This window comes from Sander vitreus, chromosome 18, assembly GCF_031162955.1.
Source record: "Sander vitreus isolate 19-12246 chromosome 18, sanVit1, whole genome shotgun sequence".
Lineage (NCBI taxonomy): Eukaryota > Metazoa > Chordata > Actinopteri > Perciformes > Percidae > Sander > Sander vitreus.
The window spans coordinates 14,598,070-14,623,298 of NC_135872.1; the positions used below are offsets into that span (position 1 = coordinate 14,598,070).

At 38.0% G+C, this 25,229-nt stretch overlaps 2 protein-coding genes across 5 annotated transcripts in view; one reads left to right on the forward strand and one right to left on the reverse strand.

The window, feature by feature from the left end:
• abcd4 (ATP-binding cassette, sub-family D (ALD), member 4) lies at window positions 1–11,960 on the forward strand. Of its 4 annotated transcripts, none has more exons than XM_078274122.1 (21): window positions 1–56; window positions 356–396; window positions 699–817; window positions 1,334–1,461; window positions 2,530–2,669; window positions 2,844–2,960; window positions 3,553–3,678; window positions 4,086–4,136; window positions 4,382–4,476; window positions 4,570–4,691; window positions 6,306–6,397; window positions 6,590–6,679; window positions 6,873–7,078; window positions 7,668–7,683; window positions 7,809–7,902; window positions 8,045–8,081; window positions 8,585–8,634; window positions 8,770–8,822; window positions 8,912–8,988; window positions 9,197–9,312; window positions 9,554–10,807. In XM_078274122.1, the coding sequence occupies exons 2-21, from the start codon at window positions 356–358 to the stop codon at window positions 9,647–9,649; spliced, it is 1,866 nt and encodes a 621-aa protein (XP_078130248.1). In that variant the 5' UTR covers window positions 1–56; the 3' UTR covers window positions 9,650–10,807. The 4 variants fall into 4 exon arrangements, 2 of the variants coding, with proteins under 2 accessions (XP_078130248.1, XP_078130250.1); XR_013503395.1 differs by adding an exon at window positions 10,881–11,960 and having other exon boundaries at window positions 13–396; window positions 9,554–9,764; XR_013503394.1 differs by adding an exon at window positions 10,914–11,002 and having other exon boundaries at window positions 13–396; window positions 9,554–9,764.
• The window catches only part of LOC144533045 (acetyl-coenzyme A synthetase 2-like, mitochondrial), a 21,310-nt gene continuing 6,001 nt past the window's right edge, over window positions 9,921–25,229 (reverse strand). Inside the window, exons 8-14 of the mRNA XM_078274121.1 lie at window positions 24,959–25,051; window positions 13,880–13,992; window positions 12,206–12,332; window positions 11,954–12,081; window positions 11,362–11,425; window positions 11,148–11,269; window positions 9,921–11,065 (exon numbers count right to left, since the gene is read on the reverse strand). Coding sequence (XP_078130247.1) covers window positions 10,892–11,065; window positions 11,148–11,269; window positions 11,362–11,425; window positions 11,954–12,081; window positions 12,206–12,332; window positions 13,880–13,992; window positions 24,959–25,051 — 821 coding nt within the window. The 3' untranslated portion in view covers window positions 9,921–10,891. The remainder of the gene's footprint in view (window positions 11,066–11,147; window positions 11,270–11,361; window positions 11,426–11,953; window positions 12,082–12,205; window positions 12,333–13,879; window positions 13,993–24,958; window positions 25,052–25,229) is intronic.

Genomic DNA, 25,229 nt, shown 5'->3' on the forward strand with positions numbered 1-25,229 from the left:
CTTTTACCTAACAAAACATCCACCTTAGTGAGTGCATTGTGAAGTACGTAAGCAAGGTAATGGTCTGTGAGTCGATGCTAAAGTAAGGCAACAGTTAAGCTAATTAATGCAGCCGTGATAAGTACGAAGGGGGAAGTTGTTTTTAATTGTTTTGTAGAAATGTGTTTGTTATTCCCCGTTGTAAGTTAACCGTTTTTGTCTTTAGCTGCTTTAACGTTTGTTGTTGTTATCGTTAACATTAGTCTAAAGTTAGCTTGACCTGCTGGTTAATATTCGCTTATCGTGACATCCGAAAAACGTAACGATATGGGAAGTTTTATTTGGTAAAAATAATAGTCTCCTGCCGCCAGTACAGATGCCTCGTTTGGAAAAGTCAAATGGCAGAGGGACAAAAAGGTAAGCCTGATTCCAAGGTGTATTGTTATTGATTGCACACCTCAGACAGTAACGTCAGTTACAACAAACAAGTGGAAATGCACCATAACGTACAACACTGTATTGGCAGTTCAGTTTAAATGTTTGTGCAAGAAGTAACGTTAGTGGTGTAAGGAACGATGCAAAGTAATGCAAGAATTTCATCATAACAAAAACCTCACAGTTCATGCATGTGGCCACAGGATATAAGATTCATATGTTGCTATTTTTTTTCTTTTTAATTTAATTTAATTATTTTGTATCTCTTGCTGTGCACACTTTAGACTAAAGCTAGACTGGAAGTTTGTTCAGAGGTTCTGCAGCATCCAGAAGGTCCTGTTCCCATCATGGACCAGTCAAAGTGTTCTGATGTTTGGGACGCTGCTTGCTGTCACTCTTACAGGTAACTGCAAGAGTCACAAAAGCTATTTGTGCAAGACGAGAAGGGCTAGAGCCAAAAGGGGAAATAAATTATCACAATCATATCCAGCTAGCTATTGAATGAGGTGATGATGATGTAAATTAAATTAAATGTCTCTTGCACGAAGCCTCATCAAGAGACACATTCACTGCCTGTTGGCAGGGTGCAAAATTAACTTTTATTGTCCACCAGTCAAAATGCTAGTGAATGTTCAAATTTTACCAGCCACACAATAGATTACAATTAGTTTTTTTGGCTGGTGAATGAAGCAAATCTACCAGCCACTTGCATGTTTTACCAGCATTTGGCTGGTGGATGGTGCTAATTTTGTACCCTGCCTGTTGGACAATGCCTTTTGTGGCATTGTAAAACTACACTTCAGATAATACTAGACGGCATACTCTGTTTCATTTTTTTTCCTGCTGACCTTTAGCTCATTGTTTTACGAGTCTCTCTTGTCCCAACAATGCGCTAACTCATCTTATTTTCTGCCATCAGAGCAGCTGATCATTTACCAAGTGGGTGTCCTCCCTAGCCACTTCTACAATGTGCTGGCAGACACAGATTACCCAGGCTTCAAGAGTCTGGTGGGCACAGCTATGGTGCTCATCTTGCTCAACTCCACAGTAAGTCCAAAAAAATGTGGGGGATGACACAAATTGACCTACATACTGATACTAGTAACCAAAATATCCCAAAAGTACCAAAAGAGTTCCCCCTCTAGAGGTAATTTTGCTGGGCATTGGAATTTGGTCTTTTAACAGTTCTTAGTCTTCATGCATGTGCTTACTCAGCTGTACTACTCTCTTATCATTTTCCTTTATGCTCAGCACTGCTGATTGGTCTGCAGACCTAGGAGATTGATAAAAGTGTCAATACTTTTATATACTTATTTACAAAGGTTAATCAAACAGATTTCAGATTGTTTTATGAATTTGTACTCATTAACTCCACATTACTGATCAAGCCATCTTTTAGAAAAATCTTAATTTGCTGCATGTGCTTTTTCTGTTTGTATGTATATTGTTTGTTATGAGCGGGAACCTATTTCTAAATATATAAGCATAGGTTTATTTATTAGCTGGATATTACACAGTAACTAGGAAGTTAACTTTGTTGTTGTGCAGAGCAGTGCCAAGGTAACAGTCTTACTACCATTATTTATTGTATGTGATTAGAGTACATTACTGTTGTCATAATTGGGACAAATCCTATGTTCCCAACATTGTACATTATATGCCTAGTTAAATATTTTTATGTGGGTGGAGGCTAAATAAAGAATCAGGTACATTGTTTCCTATATTTTATTGTATGACATGATGTATGATTTTGGATTGCTGTCATATTGACAATGTCAACTTTACAGGTCAGGTCAAGGCAGCCTGACATGTTCATTTTACAGCCTACACACACACACACACGTGATACTTGGATTATGAACCTGGGAAATTGCAAACACTTTTACAATATTGAGTGCATTCTAAGAAAACTGATTTTCTTCATACAGTTTATGTTCGCACGTTACTTTTTAAATGAAACGGTGGTAGCAGGCCTCTTCCCAAATATGAGATATCATATGACATTAACTCTTGTTAGTGTAATAGAGATAGTCATACAGTTACCGTTTTTGTCTCTGTGTTACTTTACTCTTTTAATAAACAATTTATCTCTGTGTTCCTTTCTCCCTCTGCCAGTTGAAAAGTATCGACCAGTACATTTGCAATCAGATGTATGTAAGCTGGAGGAGGACGCTAACTGAGAGCCTTCATACGTCCTACTTCCAGGGCCGAGTCTATTACACTCTCAATGTACTCCGAGAGGATATAGACAACCCGTAAGCTTGAATGGTTTTCCTCTTTGTATATCGAATGCTTTTTTAAAGAATGTAGACATAAACTCAGTTTCAATTCATCAACCTTTATCAACAAATCTATCATTTGAACGTTTTTATGTGACATCATTTAATTGGTTTGTTTTTTCTTTGTGTTCCTTTCTGTGTAACTTGCAGAGACCAGCGAATCAGTCAGGACGCAGAGAGGTTGTGTAAGCAGATGAGCACCATGGCTAGTCGTTTGATTGTATCACCGTTCACACTGGCTTACTACACCTACCACTGCTTTCATAGGTGAGTTTGCACTATAGAGTACTGCAGCAACTGTAATATATCACACTCTTTAACACATAATATCTACCTACTGTGAAATTGAAGCATCATCAGAGACATACATTGTGCTAATGTTATTACAGCCACAAGCCAATATTTGTGCTTTAGAGAGGCACATTTACATAAAAAAGACGAAGAGAAAAAATTAGTAAGTTGCCAAAAATAAAGACTTCCCTTTTTATATATCATTTTTATCCATTCCGTGTGTTCTTTGTCTGTGGTTTGGAAAGAGACCATAAAGTCCACCTGTTGTCAGTGACTTGTAAAAGCTCTAAAGGTCTACTGCAACTCTAAACTTAATTAACTTAACTAAATTTTAATGGAGCCTAAAAAATGTTGCACTCTAACTGCAGGGAAATGACACTATAACTTTTATTTCTTTGAGTATTATCTTTTGTATGCTTTGTGTTTAATTTGATTAAAGCTGATCCTGTTTTAATGTATTTTCCTTCTCACTGTCTTTGCTACGTTGTTTTGAAGCCTTATGTAAAACACTCGAAATTGCTTTTGGCTTTTACAAAGAGGATATTCATAAAGTTGCCTTGCTTTGCAGCACTGGTTGGATCGGTCCTGTAAGTATCTTTGGCTACTTTGTTGTTGGGACCATTGCCAATAAAATCCTCATGGGGCCGATTGTGTCGACTCTGTTTGAGCAAGAAAAACTGGAGGGAGACTTCAGGTAAGTTCAGTAGCAAGTAGGTTAGTATGTAAGTGTATCAAGTGACAAAAACACAAGTGTCCGTGTCAATAATAATATGTGCTGACAGACAAGCAGAACAGGATTGACTTAAAAGTGTGTTCCCTGAACTTCAACAGGTATTTTGTCAGCTTTATTTGAGGCAAATCCTTTCAGTGTTTGTTAAGAGGAAGCATCTGTGGACCTTGGCCCAGTGCCTTTTGCTTAGAAGGAAATAACACAGGATATGCGTCAGCTATGAGAGAAGAATTGTAATCTGTCCCAAGTTAAAACGATCACATTTTGTGCTGACCAGGGAACAGTTACATTAAAATATATAAAACATCTTAAATTGTGTTGCTTGAAAGTAAAAACAATTTTTTTTCAGTGGTATGTATTTGTATCTTCAGATTCAAGCACATGCAGATCCGTGTCAATGCAGAGTCTGCAGCTTTTTACAGGTGAGGCACAAACATGATTTGTATACCAGGGTAAGCCTATACATATTCATGAAATGGAAACAGTTTTTCCAGAAAGTTTAGACAATCATAATTGTATAACTTGCATAGAAACTGTACTTTGTGTACTTTTCTGTGATTTAAAAAAAACGGTATCTAGCACTATCTGAATTGTTCTCACACACCAAATCACAGCGATCACACAGTTAAAGCAGGTTTGAAAAATATGCTGTCGTCTGTGTTTTTAGAGCCGGTAAAGTGGAGCACATGAGGACCGACCGCAGACTGCAGGCTCTGTTACAAACTCAGAAGAGTCTAATAAACAAAGAGCTCTGGCTTTACAGTAAGAACATCCTACACACCCTTACTCATTGACTCATATCTTTTATTGATTGCTTTGATTAAACTTGTTAACTTCTGACCTCTCCTCTCTCAGTCGGGGTAAACACCTTTGACTACGTTGGAGGTTTCCTTAGCTACATTATAATTGCCATCCCCATCTTTACTGGTATCTATGATGGTCTCACTCCTGGTGAGCTCAGTGCACTCATCAGTAAGGTAAGCATGTGTTCTTTTCCTCTCCCTATTTCTCAGAATGTGTAGTTCTTAAAGCAACACTAAATAACTTTTCCCACTTCGGTCCCCCTACAGGTTGGAAGCGGAATTGTCCATTACATTACATTGTCCAGTTCATTCGAACTACAGATCCGCTACCCGATCAGGAAAACTTGCATGATGTAATGGACAATTCCCTTTCCAACCTGTAGGGGTTCCGAAGCGGGAAAAGTTATTTAGTGTTGCTTTAAAGGAACACGCCGACTTATTGGGACTTTAGCTTATTCACCGTATCCCCCAGAGTTAGATAAGACCATACATACCCTTCTCATCTCCGTGCGTGTTGTAACTCTGTCTGATGCCCCCACCGCTAGCCTCGCTTAGCACAGATCCTGGAGGTAACCGGCTCCAACTAGCCTACTGTTCCGAATAAGTGACGAAATAACGCCAACGTTTTCCTATTTACATGTTGTGATTTGTATAGTCACAGCGTGTCCAAATAACAAGGTCACATGAGACACAGCTATCTTCTAACCGTATACAAACTGGGCACTATATTCTCAGAAAGGCGAAGCACTGCTACTTGGGCGGAGTGATTTGCTTGCAGCACCTGAGAAGCGCCTTGATCAGGAGCAGAGAGTAGCAGTGCTTCGCCTTTCTGAGAATATAGTTCCCAGTTTGTATACGGTTAGAAGATAGCTGTGTCTCATGTGACCTTGTTATTTGAACACGCTGTGACTATTCAAATCACAACATGTAAATTGGAAAATGTTGGTGTTATTTTGTCACTTATTGGAGCAGTAGGCTAGTTGGAGCCGGTTACCTCCAGGATCTGTGCTAAGCTAGGCTAGTGGTGGGGGCGTCAGACAGAGTTACAACACGCACAGAGATGAGAAGGGTATGTATGGTCTTATCTAACTCTGGGGGATACAGTGAATAAGCTAAAGTCCCAATAAGTCGGCGTGTTCCTTTAAGAAATGCATCTTTCTTCACGCACGTACAAAAATATGAACCGTTTAAAAGTTTAGCCAGAGAGGGGAAAAAACAATCAATATGTCATCAAGTGTGAATGTTGCTCCCATTCCCAGTTTCTATCAACGTTATCAATCTTTATTTGTCCTCAGGAACACATAAACGCATCATATAAATGCAATGTAGACAGGAGTGAAAAAAGAGTACACTAGTTTAAATAAAAATTGAAATCATAAAATATTTAAAATGAATTGCTCCTGTTACCATACCATCACAGAGTTTAGCTGAGAGATGGCAGAGGGTGTGAAAGGTTTGCCATTACAGAATCCATGTAGCTGGCTGAATGTGAATGTTTGGCTAATTTAACCACTAGGTGGCAGCAAAAGCTTTCTCCTGATAAAACATTCTGAGCTTGAATGCCGGTTGTAAGAAGTATTGCTGTGGCTTCAGAGCTGTCTCAACCACATGTAGCACATTTTAGTATTATCAGCCAGTATTTAATTCTTTAAAAAGATGCCTCTTTTCAATCCTGTCGGTCAATATGCCTCGTTGTTCCTGCCTTTTGTTCTGTGTTCAAACACTGTTATTTTAATAATCTTGTCTCTTATTTATTCTTTGGTTCTCCCTCTCCTTGTTCATATTCAGAACGCCTTTGTGTGCATCTACTTGATAAATGGCTTCACGCAGCTAATAGACCTGTCAACTACTCTGTCAGATGTGGCTGGATACACCCACAGGTATCACACTGCATACTTAAATTCACTTCCTGGAAGACCGATGATGACAGCAGTGTTTGTGCATGCCATCCACTTTTCTATCACTGTGTGTGTGTGTGTGTGTGTGTGTGTGTGTGTGTGTGTGTGTGTGTGTGTGTGTGTGTGTGTGTGTGTGTGTGTGTGTGTGTGTGTGTGTGTGTGTGTGTGTATCAGGATTGGGGAGCTGAGGGAGGTGATGGATGACATCCTACATAAGCAGTGTGACTATGACCCGGCATCAGGGGAAAGCTATGACTTTGACAGGTTTGTTTGAGCACTTTTACATTAATCTACATAAATATGTTGCAATAAAGTGCAGTTAAAGATGTAAATATGTTAAGAGAGTGCACCTATTGCTAAAGTCTGATCAGATTAAAAAACAAGACAAATACAGAGCAAAAGAAGATGACAAATATGAAGTGCTTGTAGCTTGTGCTGTGCTTGTTTCTCCACACAGTGACTTCAGTGTCCACGCAGGCCCTGTGGACACTGCCTTCATCCTGGACCATCTTTCATACAAATCTCCTTACTCAGATGAGCTGCTGGTGGAGGATTTGAGTCTGAAAATCAGCCAGGGAACACATCTACTGGTGGTGGGGAACACAGGCACCGGCAAGACGTCACTACTGAGGGTCCTCAACCGACTCTGGGAGGCACACAGCGGTGAGAGAGCAGGATGGGCTTAATGAAAGGGTGTGGGGACTCTTGAGTGCTGACCAGTTAAGGTTGGAATAATAACCCCTGACTGGAATAGAGTTATGTATTTAGAAATATGATTTGAGGAAGATTTTCAAGAGCTGGACACAAGACACATACCAATAATAAGTGACAAATGTACAAATTATTATTAGTTTTGTTACTTGAAGCTTATGAGAAGAAACTGTTTATACATATTCTATAGTTAGAAAGTATTTGGAGACCCTCAGTGTTGTGGGCACTTTACACTTTATATGTACTATAGCATATTTTTACTTTGATTTAAGTACACATTATGTGGTCATGTTCTCTTCCCTGTTTTGATTAGTTAAATACAAATGTGTATCACAGCCTATACCTTAAAACAATAAATGACTCAGGAATATGTCTGAAAATAGCCCCTGGACATAATGGCCCGAGATTTGTATTGAGGCATATTATAGAGCATAGGGATACAAAACTCCTAATGCAAGTTCTGTTTCTAGAGATCCTGGATCTGTGTTTATGGCAAGATAAGAGAGAAATCTATATGTGATCTAGTTTGTTTTCTTTACAGCTCAGGACACGGGCAGAGGGAAGCACCGCTTTTGTTTCAGTATTCATACTGTATTATTATTTTTTTCAATAAAAATATTAGATATCCACCCACATTAGTAGCTTTTTGACATTGTCTGTCCATTTTGTATTTCTTTTTGTCAGGTTTTGTCCAGATGACCACATGTTTCGGGCCCAGAGGAACCCTCTTTCTGCCACAGAAACCTTACCTGACTGATGGCACACTGCGTGAACAGGTCGCTCTCTCTTCTTTTTTTTCTTTAAGGGTTGTTTCTCTATAGAGCCTCTAACTTGTCAAAATAATACATATATGTGTATAGATGCAATGGTTGTTGCAAGTTTACCAATAGAATTAACTGGAACTCTCTTCTCCAACAGGTGATCTACCCACTGAAGGATATTTACCCTGCATCAGGTATCAGATGTCACTCTGACTAAACTGTATATTAAACAGTTTAACAGTGCAGCACTCAAAGACTATAGATGTTAATTCATTTAATCACAGTTGGTTGTTGTAGCAAAAAAAAAAAATTTAATATTAAAGGCATAATATGTAACTTTTCACTCTTCGGTCCCCCTACAGTTTGTCTCATTACAACCTGTAGGGGGACCGAAGAGGGAAAAGTTACATCGTATGCCTTTAAATGAAAGCACGTAAGTGCATATGTTTAATACACTAAAAGCCAATGTTTCCTGACAGCAATATGTTGTTTGATTAAAGCAGCTCATTAAGAAAACATTAATACAGTAGATCAGTGTAAGATGGTGAATGTGTGTAGGTGCAAAATGTATATTTATATCAATCTAAACTTGGCTCTTGGTTTTCCCTTGTAACTTTGTGTTGATGCTGCTGCCTGCATTGACTGAAATAATTAGTCATCTGTGTTAGTGATATTCATGTCAGCGTGCTTTCCTCAGGGTCAGTGGATGATGACAGAATTATACAATTCCTGGAACTAGCAGGAGTGGTGAGTTTGTCCTACAGTATATTCCTTTAAACTAAAATCTTCAGGTATCCTAAATTGTTTATTCACCTTGAATATTTCACCAGTTAATTTTTGAATATACACTCATCCTGAATCAAACTTGTATCTGTGCTCCAGTCCAGTCTCCTAAAGCGGACAGGTGGGCTGGATGAAAAGGTGGACTGGAGCTGGTAAGAGAAAATACCAATGACACGTGTGTCCAAACTTCTTAAAATGTGCCACAAAATGATGCAGACTCTGAACTATTTTTTCTTTGCAGGTATGATGTTCTGTCTCCAGGTGAAATGCAGCGTCTCTGCTTTGCACGACTCTTCTACCTGCAGCCCAAATATGCAGGTATGTTCTGGATTTCTGTAATCTATTCATGAAAGCATCTAACGTTTAGTGATTCTGACACAGCTTCAGAGGAGCTAGCCTCACCCACTGTCTTTGATGCAACACGAAATTTAGCATTTTAAATGTAAAACATTTGCATGTTTTCATCCTGTCCTCGGTGTTAGAGGTGACCGTGACTGGAGCTTTCTCAAACATTTCTTTGTTGCAGTGTTGGATGAGGCCACCAGTGCTCTGACGGAGGAGGCAGAAGCACAGCTGTACAGAACTTGTAAACAGCTCGGCATGACTTTGGTCAGTCTGGGACACCGCAGCAGCCTGGAGAAGGTAGACTGAACACACATGTATCCTGCCCGCTATATACCCAATCCTGCTAAATGCTAGGACAATTAATAATCAATTATATCCAACATTACTCCGTCCTCAAAGTTAAGCTGGTGCTTTTTTGTCAGTCCATGATTATTTGGTTTCAATACGTCAATTTTCTTACATTTTAGCACTTGCTTCCGCTTGCTTTGTTCTCAAATTTTTCTAAATCTAGGATATTAACTGTCTTTTTGTTTCTCAGTACCATGACGTCCAGTTGAAACTGTGTGGAGGAGGCCTGTGGGAGTTGACCAAGTTAAAAGGAGGAAGTGGGAGTCTCAGAGAAGAAGCCACATGACTGGAGAGTCGTCTCTTTGAAATCGTGGACATGCATGGTGCATCAGTGTGGGAGACAGGGATAGAAAACACTTCTGAATTCCTCAGTTAGTAACACTCAAGTGCTCTTCAACAAGGTACTTTAAAACCCAGAACAACGGTACTCATCCAGTTTGTATGTATTCATGGACATTGAGGCAGAGCTCAACTAGAATGTTCTGGACCCAGAGACTTTGCCAAAGGAACTGTTTGGCTGGCTCTGTAATTGTAAATTCATCTATCATGACAACAAATCAGGAGGGGAAAAAAAAGACACTTTAGACTCAGTAAGTCTTAAGTGCCTTTACATTTGTTTATTGTATTGTGTTTACAATCATTACATTGGGAATATTTGTTCCAATTTTGTAATAAATGCAATGTTCTCAGCTCTTTGTAAATAGTACTGTCAAACGATTTATCACATTAATGTCAGTTAACTCGCAATTAATCGCACATTTTTATCTATTCTAAATGTCCCTAGATTTCTTTTGTCCAATTATTTTTCCTCATTTTAATGCTCTTAACATGGAAAAGTGGATCGGCTTGCTTTGACGAGGGGGCGGAGAATGTGCATCAGCCATCAAGTGGTATTTCAGACTGGACGTGCTGCGATGATAGCTCGGTTCACAACGACAAAACACACAGATCACTTTTTTTTTCTTGTCAATGGCACCATTTGGCAACTTTTTAAAAGTAAACTTTCCATTTAGAATCTTATTGGCATCCATTTCGGCGTCTCCCGCTTGCCATCCACTCAAAACGTAACGTTAGCCTACTACTCTTTGGCCGGCTCGCAAGCCCAAACAAGTGTGTGCGGCGTGCCTGTAGTTTTGTTTCCGGTCTAGCTAGATCCGGTGTGGTGTTGTTTTTCTAACGTTACTAGTTGGTGCAACAGCATGTGAAAAAAACTACAAAGTTTGCTAGGCCAAAAAGAACATTAATCTCGCCATAAAAAAATGTACGCCGTTAAAATGGGTTTGCGTTAACGCCATTAATAACGCGTTTGACAGCACTATTTGTAACACCTATTAAGAGCAGAGTACATCTGTGGTTCATACATAGTTTTAAAGAGTTGTTTACCTTATTTCATAAAAATGTTATATGTACAATAAAGACAAAGAATATTTGGCTTTAAAATCAAGTTTGATGGCACACGTCTGGTTAAATGAAATGGAGTGTAACGTGCAAGCATCACTTTCATATTCCTTTTTCAGAGAACACATGATCATGGTTGTTGTTTACTACAGAGCTCACGGTGGCCTTGGATGATCTCTTCAACTGCTGCAGGGTCATCCAGCGTGCTGAGGTCACCCAACCCGTTCAAGTCTTGCTCCACCACTTTCCGCAGCACCCGGCGCATTATCTTACCAGAGCGGGTCTTCGGCAGCCGATGGACGAACTGTGAGAATGACATAATGTGACTAAGTAAAATTTAGTCTTAAATGTCTCTCTGCAATTTAAAGTCAGTGAGACAGAATTACCTGGATGAAGTCTGGACAGGCGTACTTGGTGATCTTTTTAGATACCATGTTGTTTAGTTGCTGAGACAGTTCCTCCTCTTGAGCGTTCACACCCTTTTTTAGCACCACAAAGGCATACACACCTGAGGACAGAGAGAAGTCTTTACTATGATGTACATTCTTAGTGGGAAATTTTTTTTTGACTCTTAACACTGGAAAAAGGTTTCTTGCTAACCTTGTCCTTTGATGTTATGTGGGTATCCTATGATAGCAGACTCAGCCACGGCAGAGTATTGATTCTGTTACGGAAATCACATTCAGGATCATCTGAAATATGTAACTGCTAAAAACCATAAATGTCTCTTTGGTTAAACATTGGAGAAAGTACCTGAATTGGCACTTTTAATGAAACTGAAAATACTTTAACCCTGCTCAAAGATGTCAACTTTTGTTCTTCTATTTTTTCAGCCATGCTAAAAACATGGTTTTAGGGATGCCAATGTTGGTCAAGAATAAAATATCTTAATACTGGATAGATTGCCATGAAAACCAATGCAGACATTCATGGTCCTCAGAAAATGTCTTGACTTTTTATATAGTGTCACCAAAAAGTCAAAATTGCCACTTGTGCAACAGGTAGACAGGACACATGTAGAACTACTGTACGTTTGAGCAAAAGTCAGAGATGAATGCTTTCATAGCATGCTAATAAGCTAAAGTTAGTATGATCTCCTAGACAAACATTAGTATGTTACCATTATACAAATGTATATGAATGGACTGTTCAAAGACATTAAAATAACTTGTTAATCATGGATTAACCTTACCACCACATCCTCTATCTCTGCCGTCCCAATCCTGTGACCGGATACATTGATGACATCATCAAGGCGCCCAGTGATCTGGTAATACCCCTCCTTAGAGCGATAGGCGCCATCGCCAGTAAAGAAGTAACCTATTGGCACAGAGAGAGAGAGATGTTGAGACTGTTTTTGTTTTCACCAAAAAAAAAAACCTAAGGAATTGAGAAACACTATAAAAATAGGGACAGTTTTTATCTTCAACCCATCGTACTGTACCAGGATAAGGCTGACAGTAGGTCTCAATAAATCTCTGGTGGTCATTATGAATGGTTCGGGCCATACCAGGCCAAGGCTGAGCTATACACAGAGCTCCAGATGTGTCGTTGGAAGTCAGCACTTTTCCCTGAAAATAAAAAAACACTGATAAATGTAAACGCAAGAAACAAGAACAAAATGACGGAGTAGTAAGTCATAAGACAAGCCCATTGTACATGTCATTTCCAGCATTAAAGTGACTATATGTAACTTTTTGATGTTTCTGAAGCTCTGTAATTTACAATGGTCTTAAATTACCTGAAACAGCAAACAAGACTAACAGTGAAAAGAACGCTATTTTTATATAGTTTTTAGTCACAATGATTTGCGACAGGTAGACGGCGCTACAGTAACATATTCTGGCGGGTCACAGATTTCTTTGTAACACTGGAAAAGCCTGTGTTGGCGTATCCAGCCAGCTTAGCCACCTAAAAGGACGCAGGAGATTTCTTTATATAGGCCTAATTGTATTTTAATGTTATTTTAGAAGTTATCTGTTGTAGTTCTGGCTAATACTGGGGCAGGACCATCACAGAACAGAAGGAAATTAAACGGAGAACAACTAAAAGCTAAAAGGGAAAGTGAAAGACAACGGCCGAAAACGCGAGTCAACTTTGGTCGGCTTTTAACAGATGGAGACAATTACGGGATTGCAAATGATTCAAAACCCATCCTGAATTGGCCCTCAGGTATGTAATATGTCTATTTAATTCATAAAATAACTTTACAATGCGCAATGTGTTTGTACGTCAGTAACCTACATTAAATTACGTCCCCTTTCCATTTAGCGTGGACGTTTTTATTCCTTTTGGTCCGTGTTTGCGTTGGCCTACCATTTTCTTTTCCCTTGTCCCCCTGTAACATTACTTGTGTAAAGCGTCCGTGGGTTTCGCTATATTAATATAAGTTATTACGTTGGTTGCTACAACAAATTCTTAATGCTTTGGCTTGTGACACAGTGACAGTGATACCCGGTTTAGCTCACGATACATCCAAAGTAGGCTACCGTATGCAACACTTAAAATGCAAGGATGCATCTGTAACATATTCTCTTATTGTAAATGAATGATTTTCTGTCTGAGCAAAACATTCATTGCGACTATATGACCTCACCTTAACGCTAACTCGGTAATACAGTGGGCAATACAGCGCCGTAAAGAAAGACCTTTATGACAGCAGGTGTGGTAAAAACACTACCGCTTTTGTACAAAGCGGCCACTAGAATCAACACAAACTGAAAGTTGCATATAGCCACTGTAAATGGTCAGTGAGACCGGTGATTAATCTAACAAGTACAAGACAAACAAAATGTACAGAATATTGCTCAAAACAATCGTGGAAAACAAGCCAATTAGAGGAGAGGAGAGAGATGAGCTCAAAGACACCACTCCAACTGTCTGCACAATCTGTGGATTTCAAAAGCAACTGCAAAAGCCACAAAGTAGTACGACAGATTTATAATGGGGAGTTTGGCACGCACACTGGGTGTAAAGGGTGGGAGCAGGGTGGGTATCAAAAGTGACACAGCTGGTGACTATTTATAATCCTAATCTGACCCTCACTCTGGGCTGTTCCCAGCCGTCCAACATTTTCAGGGGACAGACAGAGACACACACACACACACACACACAATACCTCAGTGTCCATGAGCATGGGCTTAATGCCAAAGAAAGGTCTCATAGCCATTCCTGGGACAATCTCTGCGTCTGGTTCTGATGGCCTTGGGGTGATGCAGATGCCACCTGTCTCTGAGAACACAGAGCCAAACAAGGCAGATTATAAATCTGCTGTTATTCTATTTATGGTCAAAAGATCATGTAAAAAGACCAAAACTGGTCAATTTAACTTTTCAATTTAAAAAATAAAACAAAAACACTTCTGACTTCCCTACTCTGTCTGTGGCCTTGGTTCCTCCTGAAGATGTACATCTTAAATTAAAAAAAACATGTCAGACGAATTGGTATATCAGGAATATGGATTGAGAGTTACCTGAGCGGAAATACAAAACTGCAAATCACTATTTTTTTAAAAGCAATGAAGATGCGTCTAAACAAAGACAAAAAAGTAAAATGAAAGGGACAGGAGAAAAATATAAAAGACAGAGCCAGCTAACAGTTTGTAAATCTAGCATAAGCCCTTCTCATTGCTACAGATGTAGATTACATACATACTAACTAAATGAAATTAGGTTTGCATGGACCTCAGGGACCCTGGTAATCCGCTTGTTGGTGTAACAGTGGCGGAAACAGCAGAGGGCAACGGTTATAAAGTAGGACACAACAGATGATCCCACAATAGCATTAGCAACTGAAATCTTGTTGTTTACTGCCATACTATACTATGACCGACTTTATGGCAAACTATACTATGACGTTTTATGACTTTGTATGACATAATACACTGACTTTTTTCAACATACTTTTACAATGACTGACATTTTTTGACAAACTATACTGACTTTTTTTAACCTTTTTTTCCATACTATACGTACCGCGCTATGACTTTTTTTAACATACTATACTATGACTTTGTGATTTTTTTCGACATACTATGACTTTTTGACATACTATGACTTTTTGTGATATTTTTCCACATATTATACTATGACTTTTTAACATACTACTGTAGACTGACTTTTTTCGAAATACTATAGTATGACTTTTTGTGATATTTTTCCACATACTATACTAGGACTTTTTCCCACATACTATACTATGACTTTGTTCCACTTTCTTCGACATACTATACTATGACTTTTTCCACATACTATGACTTTTTTTCCACTTTATTCAACATACTATGACTTTTTTTTGACATTTTTCAACATACTATACTAGGACTTTTTCCCACATACTATACTATGACTTTGTTCCACTTTCTTCGACATACTATACTATGACTTTTTCCACATACTATGACTTTTTTTCGACATGCTATACTGTGACTTTTTTTCGACATACTATGACTTTTTTTTCCCACTTTCTTCGACATACTATACTATGACCTTTTTCAACATACTATGACTTTTTTTTCCACTTTTTTCAACATAGTATACTATGACTTTTTTTCGACATACTATATTTTGACTTTTTTCCCAAATTTTAACATACTGTACTATGATTTATTTTCCACTTTTTTCGACATACTATACTCTGACTTTTTTCAACATACTATACTGACTTTTCAAATTTTTCGACATGCTATACTATGACTTTTTTCCACACACTATACTATGACTTTTTTCGACATACTATTTTGACTTTTTTCCCAAATCTTTCGACATGCTATATTACGATTTTTTATTGACATACTATACTATGACTTTTTGACACACTATACTATGACTTTTTCCACATACTATGACTTTTTTCGACATACTATATTTTGACTTTTTTTTTCCCCCCGACATACTATACTATGACTTTTTTCGACATGCTATACTATGACTTTTTTTCAAAGTTTACAACATACTTCACTATGCTTTTTTTTCGACATACTATACTATGACTTCTTTCCGACTTTTTTCGAAATACTATACTATGACTTTTTTCGACATACAATACTGACTTTTTTCGACACTTTATATACTATGATTTGTTTGACTTTTTTTCGACATACTATGACAATTTCATGACTTGTCACAACATACTATGATTTTTTTAAGACTTTTCGACATACTATACTGTCTTTTGTCAACATATTGTATTATGACTTTATGATCTTTTACGACATCCTTTACTATGACTTTTTATCACATACTATACTATGACTTTTTCCAACATACTATATTATGACTTTTTCTAACATAGTATACTGTCTTTTTCGACATACTAAACTATGACTGACTTTTTTTCGACATACTATGACATTCAACATACTATACTATGACTTTTGACGACTTTTATGACATGCTATACAATGATTTTTTTTGATCAATCAATAATATTTGTCACATATACAATTCCAGTGAAATTTTTATCTCCTTAGCTTTTTCAACTTGTGCATGATTCATCATAAAGCAGAATGTGGCTGTCAGATTGGCACACAGAAAAAGAGTCTCGCAGACGAATTGCAACGCCACTCAAGGATCTAGCCAAGTCTCAGCGAAAGGACACCACAGCTCCAAACATTTTGCTGGAAACCAACAGAGGCCATCCAGCTCACTGTTCCATGCCTGCACACTGGCCACAGAATGCCAGAGTCTGAAGAAGACTGGAAATTTGTTTTCCCGATCCTCAACTCATAGCCACATGCCATTACCGTCCAACGTCAAACACATAACTTCAGTTGTCACACTTCAGTTTTACTTTTTGTGGGTTTGTGTATTGTAATGGAAAAACACTTAAGCACTGTTCCTTTTAATTCTTATGTTTTTATTAACACATAGCCTTCTCTTGACACTATTGAAAAAACAGTTTGTCTCCTCTTATCATGTTGATTCGATCCTGCTTAACTGCTGAGACAGAGAGTCTGGGAGACGAAGCATAGGCCCTTTGTTTAAACTGATAAACTACAAAGACACTATAAACCATCTTCCTTCCCAGATCCGTTCCTCCCTTGTCAGTTACGATGTCCGGGGAATGTGACCCCAGATGTGAAAGTGGGGGACAGGAGATTAGAGGAAGGGGTTTTATGACGCTTTCTGTAGATTTAGAAAAGTATCTGGCAGGATCTGTATCTTTATGTGCATGTTAACCTATAACCTGTTAACCTTATCTGGACACTGTCTGTGAGAAAATGTAAACCATTGTTGTAGGTAGATCATGTTTGAATTGTCACTCCCCTTTTCCCAATGTGCATTTAAGCTCAGTGTTTCCTTGACTCATTTGAAGAATCGGTACTCACTGAGCTGCTTGTGCTTTTGTGACTCTGTTATTCTTCCTATATTTGCAAATATATCCTAATAAATACAAAACCCTAACTTGGTTTAGTTCTCCGACTGTCTTATTTGTTTCATTCACTAAACTTTGGAAACTCTACCCCTGCTGCAGCAGAAACTTCCATTACAGTATCCTGTACTCTTTCCAGGTTAAATGGAAGCGATGTCATAGCCCAGTATCGAGCAGTTTGGTGACATCCGGAAGGTGCTCCGGGATGCATTTTCTTCAAAAGTTTACAATTTATGTATACTTTGTCATATGAATTGTCTATACTATCATTCCATTATGTTGGCTATACTGTACACTGGCCATTTGTTTTCTGTCTGTCCACCCTGGAAGAGGGATCCCTCATCAGTTTCTCTTCCTGAGGTTTCTTCCGTTTTTCCCCATTAAAGTTTTTTTTGTGGAGTTTCTCCCTTATCTGTAGTGATTCTGAAAAAAATATGATAGTATATGTCGAAAAAACGTCACAAAAAAAGTCATAGTATAGTATGTTGAAAAAAGTCAAAAAATCATAGTATAGTATTATTGAAAACACTCATAAAAAAAAATCATAGTATAGTATGTCGTAAAAAGTCATAATAAAGTCAGTATGGTATGTTGAAAAAAGTCAAACATTCATATGTTGAAAAAACTCATAGTATGTCGTAACAATAAAAAAAAAAATCATAGAATAGTATGCGTAAAAAGTCAAAAATCATAAGTTCAAAAAAGTCAGAATAGTATGTCAAAAACGTCATAGTATAGTATGTCGAAAAAGGCATAAAAAAATCTGAATAGTACGTCGAAAAAAGTCATAGTATAGCATGTCGAAAATAGTAAAAAAAAAGTTAATATGTCAAAAAAATAAAAGTCATAGTACGGTGTGTCGTAAGAAGTCATAAAAAAAATCAGTATAGTATGTTAAAAAAAGTCAGTATGTCAAAAAAGTCATAGTATAGTATGTCGTAAAAAGTCATAAAAAAGTCAGTATAGTATGTCGAAAAAAGTAATCAAAAAGCCATAGTATAGTATGTCGAGAAGAGTCAAAAAAGGTCATAGTATAGTGTGTCAAAAAAGTCATAGTATAGTATGTCGAAAACAGTAAAAAAAACTCAGTATAGTATGTCGTAAAAGGTCATGTTATAGTATGGCTAAAAAAGTCAGTGTAGTGTGTTGTAAAAAGTCATAAAAAAATCATATATGTTGAAAAAACTATAGTAAACTAAAAGTATAGTATGTCGTAACAATTAATAAAAACTCAGTGTAGTATGTCGTAAAAAGTCAAAAATCATATGTGGAAAGTCATAAAAAAATCATGTAGTCATGTGAAAAAATTAGGACACCCATGCTAAAGTTGACTAAAAAGAGGAATAAAAAAAAAAATCATCTTTTGGAAAGTGATCTTAATGCCTGAATTAAAAAAATTAGGAAAGATCCAGTCTTTAAGGACACCAATTTTCTTTGTGAATGAATAATGTATCGTAAATAAATAAATGTTCTTCCTTAAAATACAGGGGGCATAAGTAAGTACACCCCAAATGTTAAATTCCCATAGAGGCAGGCAGATTTTTCTTTTTAAAGGCCAGTTATTTCATGGATCCAGGATACTATGCATCCTGATAAAGTTCCCTTGGCCTTTGGAATTAAAATAGCCCCACATCATCACATACCCTTCACCATACCTAGAGATTGGCATGGGGTACTTTCCATAAAATCATCTTTCAATGCAAATCAAACCAGCTATTAGGCTAACTGAAATAAAACCATAAAACCATAGGATAGTAGGCCATAAAATGTCATTAATAATATATAATAGTATGTCATTAAAAAAAAAAAAATCATAAAAAGTCATAAAAAATCTTAATAGATATAGGATAGTCAGGTATGTCATAAAAGCCATAGTATAGTATGTCATACAAATTATATAAAAAAAATAAAATAAAAAAAAGTCATAGTAAAGTATGTCATAAAAATTTCCAAAAAAGTCATAGTATAAGTACAGCATAAACTTTCATAAACAATTTATAGTATAGTATGTCATAAAAAAGTAAAAAAAAGATATATCTTTTTTTATGACATCCTGTGTCCTCTTAGCTCGATGGTGTTTTTTGCCCCCAACTGCTCCTTCCAGGCAGCGCTGCAACCGCTGCCTCCAAGGCACCTAACCCTAACCTTAACCATAACCAGTGCCTAATCCTAGTGCCTTCCAGGCAGCGCTGCCTGGAAGGAGCCGTTAGGGGCAAAAAACACCGATAAACGTCCTCTTACCTCTCTAGTCCTGATGATCCAACATGCAGATCAAAATATAATTTTCTCTCTAAACAGGCTACTTGCTCCCAGATCAACCAAATGGCATTCATGAATAATGCCACTTAGTCTTAATTGGAAACACTGGTCCAGGAAAATAACATAATATAATCCTTTTTTACTGAAGTAGGGTATTTGGGTCATATCTGTGTCTGTAATACTCAAGCTCATGATGCTCTGATGTTTAATTATCATCCATTAATTATAGATTTCTGCCATTTGTATGGCAATTAATGTAGCTTAACTCCATTTGGTCATTACTTAATCTAATTTGGAGGGACAGAGGATGAAACAGTGTCAGTCGGGTCCTGTGTTCATCCACAAAATTAATTTTATTAGCAAAATCAGCTGATTACAAACATTTCATTATATCCCATCATAAGCTACTTTAGTAGTTGTTTTTTGGAGTGACATCAGAGGTTATCTATAGATGGACACATTTGTTGTGTCACACCCAGTGCAATTACTGTAATTATACTGTCACTGTAAAGTATTAGTCAGGTATACAGTATATAGTTTATATATATTTTGCAAACATTTTTATTTTCTATTTCTCTATGTTAAATTTGGAGACCAAATTTACATTTGTCATGGGTTTGGTAGGTGGGTACAAACTGTACTATAAAGACTCATCTTTATAGTAGTAAGTGGGAAGTACACAGACTGATCTGAGTCTCTCCAGATGATCACCATAATCCATTCTGTGACGTGGCTCTTTGGCAGCTACGGTCATAACATCTGCTCTTAGCGGTCACAATGTAACCAAACTTCAACTGCGTTATGTGAGCATTTTAAAAAAAAAAAAAAGCAGCGATGAAATTATTGCCAGCTGCATTTCTGTACATGGTGTTAATGTTGACTGTTACTATAATTCAAATTGTTTTTGTGAGTAACAATTTTTTTTTTTTTTTAAACAGCATACAGAACATAAAATTCGCAACATGAACTGGCTATCATTATACTAGTCTGGACCCAGCTTCTTATGTGCTTATCCATCCCACTTATTGACCCATCATCCAAAACAAATAATCTTGGGCGGAATGCAACCTGGGTCCCTGCAATCAGACATACGTTATCATGTATCCTGGTCCAAATTTCCTGGACCTTATCACAGGACCATAGGATATGAAGTAATTGGCTGTCCCCTGTTTTACATTTCCAACAATTTAGTGTATCTTTCAGACCAACTAAACAATCTGGAGGGAGTCCAATAGAAGCGATGCATAATCTTGAACTGAATGAGGAGCATCCTCATATCACGTGACATTCTTTTATTTTTCTACAGATTCTGTCCCACTCTTCATCATCCAGTGTTATACTCAGATCCCTTTCCTCATGTCTTTTTGAGGGCTGACCAGGCTCTATCCCCCAGGTTCTGCATAGGCATAGAATAATACCCAGAAGCCTCATGACCTTTTCCATATTTCAACAACACCTTATCTAAACATTCTGGTGCCTTCGGGGCTAAGGAACTGGACCCAAAAATCTCCACTAACAGATGGCGAAGTTTTAAATATCTAAAAAAATTGAGACCTACGTATTCCAAATTGCTGTACCACATCCTCAGTGGATTTCTATATGCCACCGAGATACAGATCCCCCAGTGTGACAATTCCCTTTTCCAACCAATCCCTTCAAAAAAAGAGGAGATCTACCAATACATAACTCTAGATTTTGCCAAATACTTGAAGTACTTAGATAAGGATCCAGTTCAAACAGCCGGGCCACTTTGGTCCAAACGACATTTAAGTGAGAGATTATCGGATGTGTTTTTGCCTTACCATACAGTTTGACAGACAGGGTTCGTTTGTTTGTTTGTTTATTTAGGATCCTCATTAGCTCCTGCATTGCAGGCGCTATTCTTCCTGAGGTCCTTACTACTCTTTTGAAAATGTAGCAATGCAATAATACATACACATATCATAAACAATACAAAATAAAAATTGTAAAACAAAAACTAGACATAGACTGTAATTTCATAACAAAAATAACAAAATACACACACATAAGACAAGGACAGACACATACACAGCTCCACCAGTGCAGTCATTAGGCATTCCTTACTTTTAGGCTGAAGCTCAACTGCATTAGTGAAAATATGATCAATACACGTGGAAGTAATTGTGCCGTCACTCTTAGTAAATATTCTAGTTGGTTTCTTAATTACCTGTGACAAACCACACAAATCTGTAACATTTTGAAGACTTTTTTTTCATTGAACAACCTAATGCATTCCAATCTATATTCAGATCTCCCATAAAATAGATTTCATAACTGCCGTCACACCCATTTTCTAGCATTTCACATATTTTATTTAAATATTCACTATTCGCACTTGGTGGTCTATAACAACAACCAATCAGCATGGGCTTCAAATGTGGCAGTTGTATTTGCAGCCATAGTGCCTCCACCTCCATTGGCATTAAATCATCTCTAATTTTATTTGGTATGTGATCCTGAATAAAAAAATGCAACTCCTCCACCAAAAGCATTTCTATCCCTCCTTACAAGACAGTATCCCTGTATATTCAAAGAGGCATCGTCAAATGTAGAATCCAGATGTGTTTCTGACACAGCTAAAATATGCAATTGATTAAACATTAATATTTCAGAAATTTCAATTAATTTGTTTCTGATGCTACAGATGTTAATGTGCGCCATCTTCAGACCTTTTCTTGGCATTTTAGAGTGCTTCATCATTGTTTCAAGCAGTCATTGTTATCTTCCTGTTTATCTAATACCAACTGCATCGGAGCTCTCCCTAACCCACAATTATACAGACACAACTATAAAACACCCACAGACAAACAACCACACATACACATCCCTAACTGTGTATGTAGCTAACACAAATAAACACACACTTGCATTGTCACCTAACACGTCCATATCTGCCAGCTAGAGTTAGCCGACCTCCACTTTTGAATTTCGCGTTATCCTTCACTCCATGATAAACTCAAACAAAATAAAATTTTACATCTTACATATTTAGATTAGTACTTTTATTCAAGAAAATATAGCCTACTCATTCAATTTAACAGAAAAGAGAATTTTTTTTGATTTTCTGAGAGTATCCATGTCCGTAATTAAACGCAGTTCTGTTTAAACTAAAATACACATCTTCAGCATCATATTGCTTTGCCCAATTTTGTGTGGTCTACCCTCAAAAAATAAACATCAGTGACAATTATGTCATTATTTGCATGTAATCCTTTTTTATCATGAACGTCACAAATGTCCAAATACAGTCTCTCTTTTAATTTTTTAATTGGCCTAATCCTTCTCAGCATCTGCCATTTTCAGTAAGTCTTTTCAGCAGGCCAAAAGAAAAAAACAAAATAATTCACCTTTTCATTTCCGTCCTTATTTTCCACCTCAGACCTCTCAGGATTTAATCACTTTATTCAAGTAAGTCTCTGCCGCTTTCCTGTCCTCGAAGTATTTTGTCTCGCTCTTAAAAGGTGATAAGAGTGGCCGGATGAATGATCCCATGTTTTATCCCAGCTTCACGCAGTTTGGCTCCGACATTCTGGAACTGCAATCTTTTCTTCGCCATCTCAGCAGTTAGATCTGGAAAGATCCTCACCTTGATTCCTTTAAAGTTAATCACTCCCTCTTCTTTGGCGATTTTAATAATAGCTTCTTTGATCGCATATCTTTGCATTCTTACCATCATCGCCCTAGCTCACTCTCTTGTCAGCAGCCCGACTCGGTGGGCAATTTCCACTTCAGGCTCAGCTGAGAGTTGTTTCCCCTTTAAAAACCTCCTTAAAAAAAGTTTGCCATGAAGTCAGTGGGATTACCTTTTTCAACATCCCAATCTAGTCCAAATACCCGCAGGTTAAACTTTTGGCTGTGTGTTTCCAGTCGTTCAGATCTTTCTCTCAGTTCTTTATTCTCTTTTAGAAGAAATTCATTTGATTTCTCCATGCCTGAAAGAGATCGTTCAACTTCCACAAGTTTCACGTTGCATTCTTTCAAGTCTTCTTTCATACCATCCAATTGAGGCTGCAACTTTTCTATTGCAGCGTTAATCTCCTCTCTTATTATAAGACACATTTGCGTCAACAATTCACGCTGCCTCTCATCTGCTTCTTCTGCTCCAGCCATTGTTGCCGCAGATGAATCAGCTGTTTGGACGAGTACGTCTGGACTCTTTTTTCCTCGTCTTCCTCCTTTTGATGCCATACAACCACTTTTATGACTTTCACTTTTATGTCCACCTTATGTCATAATATTCTATATTAAATCAACTGAATGTATTACATTTTCCAAAAGTTTTGGAGATCAGCGTTCCTCGTGCTTACCCCTTGCAACCGGACATGATGCCTTTAGCGCCCTCTTGTAAGGGTGATAATGGGGGCAAGACCTGATTGCTCAATACAATACCAGGGTGGGGCTCTCTTAGGAGGAAGTGACCAGTGGGCCAGATGCCAACATCTTTGGTAGACCCAAACCTCCTCTATCAATCGGGCTTTTTTCCAGAGCACGTCGAGCTCTCTCGCGCTAGCAGGAGGATTGTCCCGTCTTTCCTTCTCAACCGCCTCGAAACTTTCAAAGCGACTCTCAACTTCGTCCATTTTGATGACCAGGCTAGAGAGTTTTGACTCGATCAAAACGATGGAGCAAATTTCCTTCAGACCTTCTAGCTCAGCGGAGATTTTCTCTAGTGCTGCAAATATTTTATCAATATTGGCCGGCGTCATGTCAGTAGCCTGTTGCTTTTCTGCTACGATCACAGCAGCAGCGCCAACTTGGCCCTTTACAGCGGCATCTCCACCGCGGAGCATATTCTGCTTAATATCGCCACCGGCCGCTAACTTTTTAGTTTTCAACATTTTCGGCATCCACAAGGTTTCTCGTCCCGGCTGAGCACAAATTTATCTACACTGACCAGAGCTCACCCCTCACCCCACTAGTCCGCCATTAGGTCACGTGACACATTTTAAAAAAAGGTTGAAGTTGAGATTTAGTTTGAGCCTCTGCTCCCGAAATCAGATGTTCTACTCTGAGAGAGAAACATCTGTTTTGATTCAGGAGCCCAGTTTGTGTGTGTGTGTGTTTGTGTGTGTGTGTGTGTGTGTGTGTGTGAGAAAGACAGCTTGTTCTGTACATGTACACACCCACGTACTGTAGTATTGTGTATGTGTATGCACACGACCACAGTTGTGTTATGTAAGACTGTTATTGTTAGAGAGACAGAGCAGACTGCTTTCCCCTTTAAGACTGGCTGACTGGCCGTTACAGTGCCTGCAGACGTGGCTGTGTTCAAGGAAGAGTTTGGGAACTTAACTGCTCTTACAAGCGAAATGTACAGCATCAGACAAAACCAAGTTCAATTTAAGCACAATAAATTTGATAATATAGATCAAATTAGATTTAAATTGACTCGCAATTTTCTGGTTAAAGGGATTTGTACTTGACAAATGACCCAACTGATATGACCGTGGTAAACCATAAGCCGGAGAGAGTGGTTTGATTGTGACAGTGTTGACAAGCAATAGCTTATAAATCCCACACTTCAGTGTACAGTAGTCCCAGTTACCTGTTTGCCACCAGGTGTCCACCACAGGGCAGCGTCCGTCCCCAACCACTCTGTGGTACCACTCCCACGCTTCAGTGTTGATGGGCTCACCCACTGCACGCAGACAAGGACATCTTCAATCAAATATGTAGTCATATATTGTTTCAGTCCAATACATATATTTTTATATATTTTGCAACAACAAAATTTGCATTGATGCAAGCAAACCAGGTGTCAAAAAGAGGACAACTGTTAAAAAAAATAAAAGATGCCTGTGTTTGTACAGAGGAGG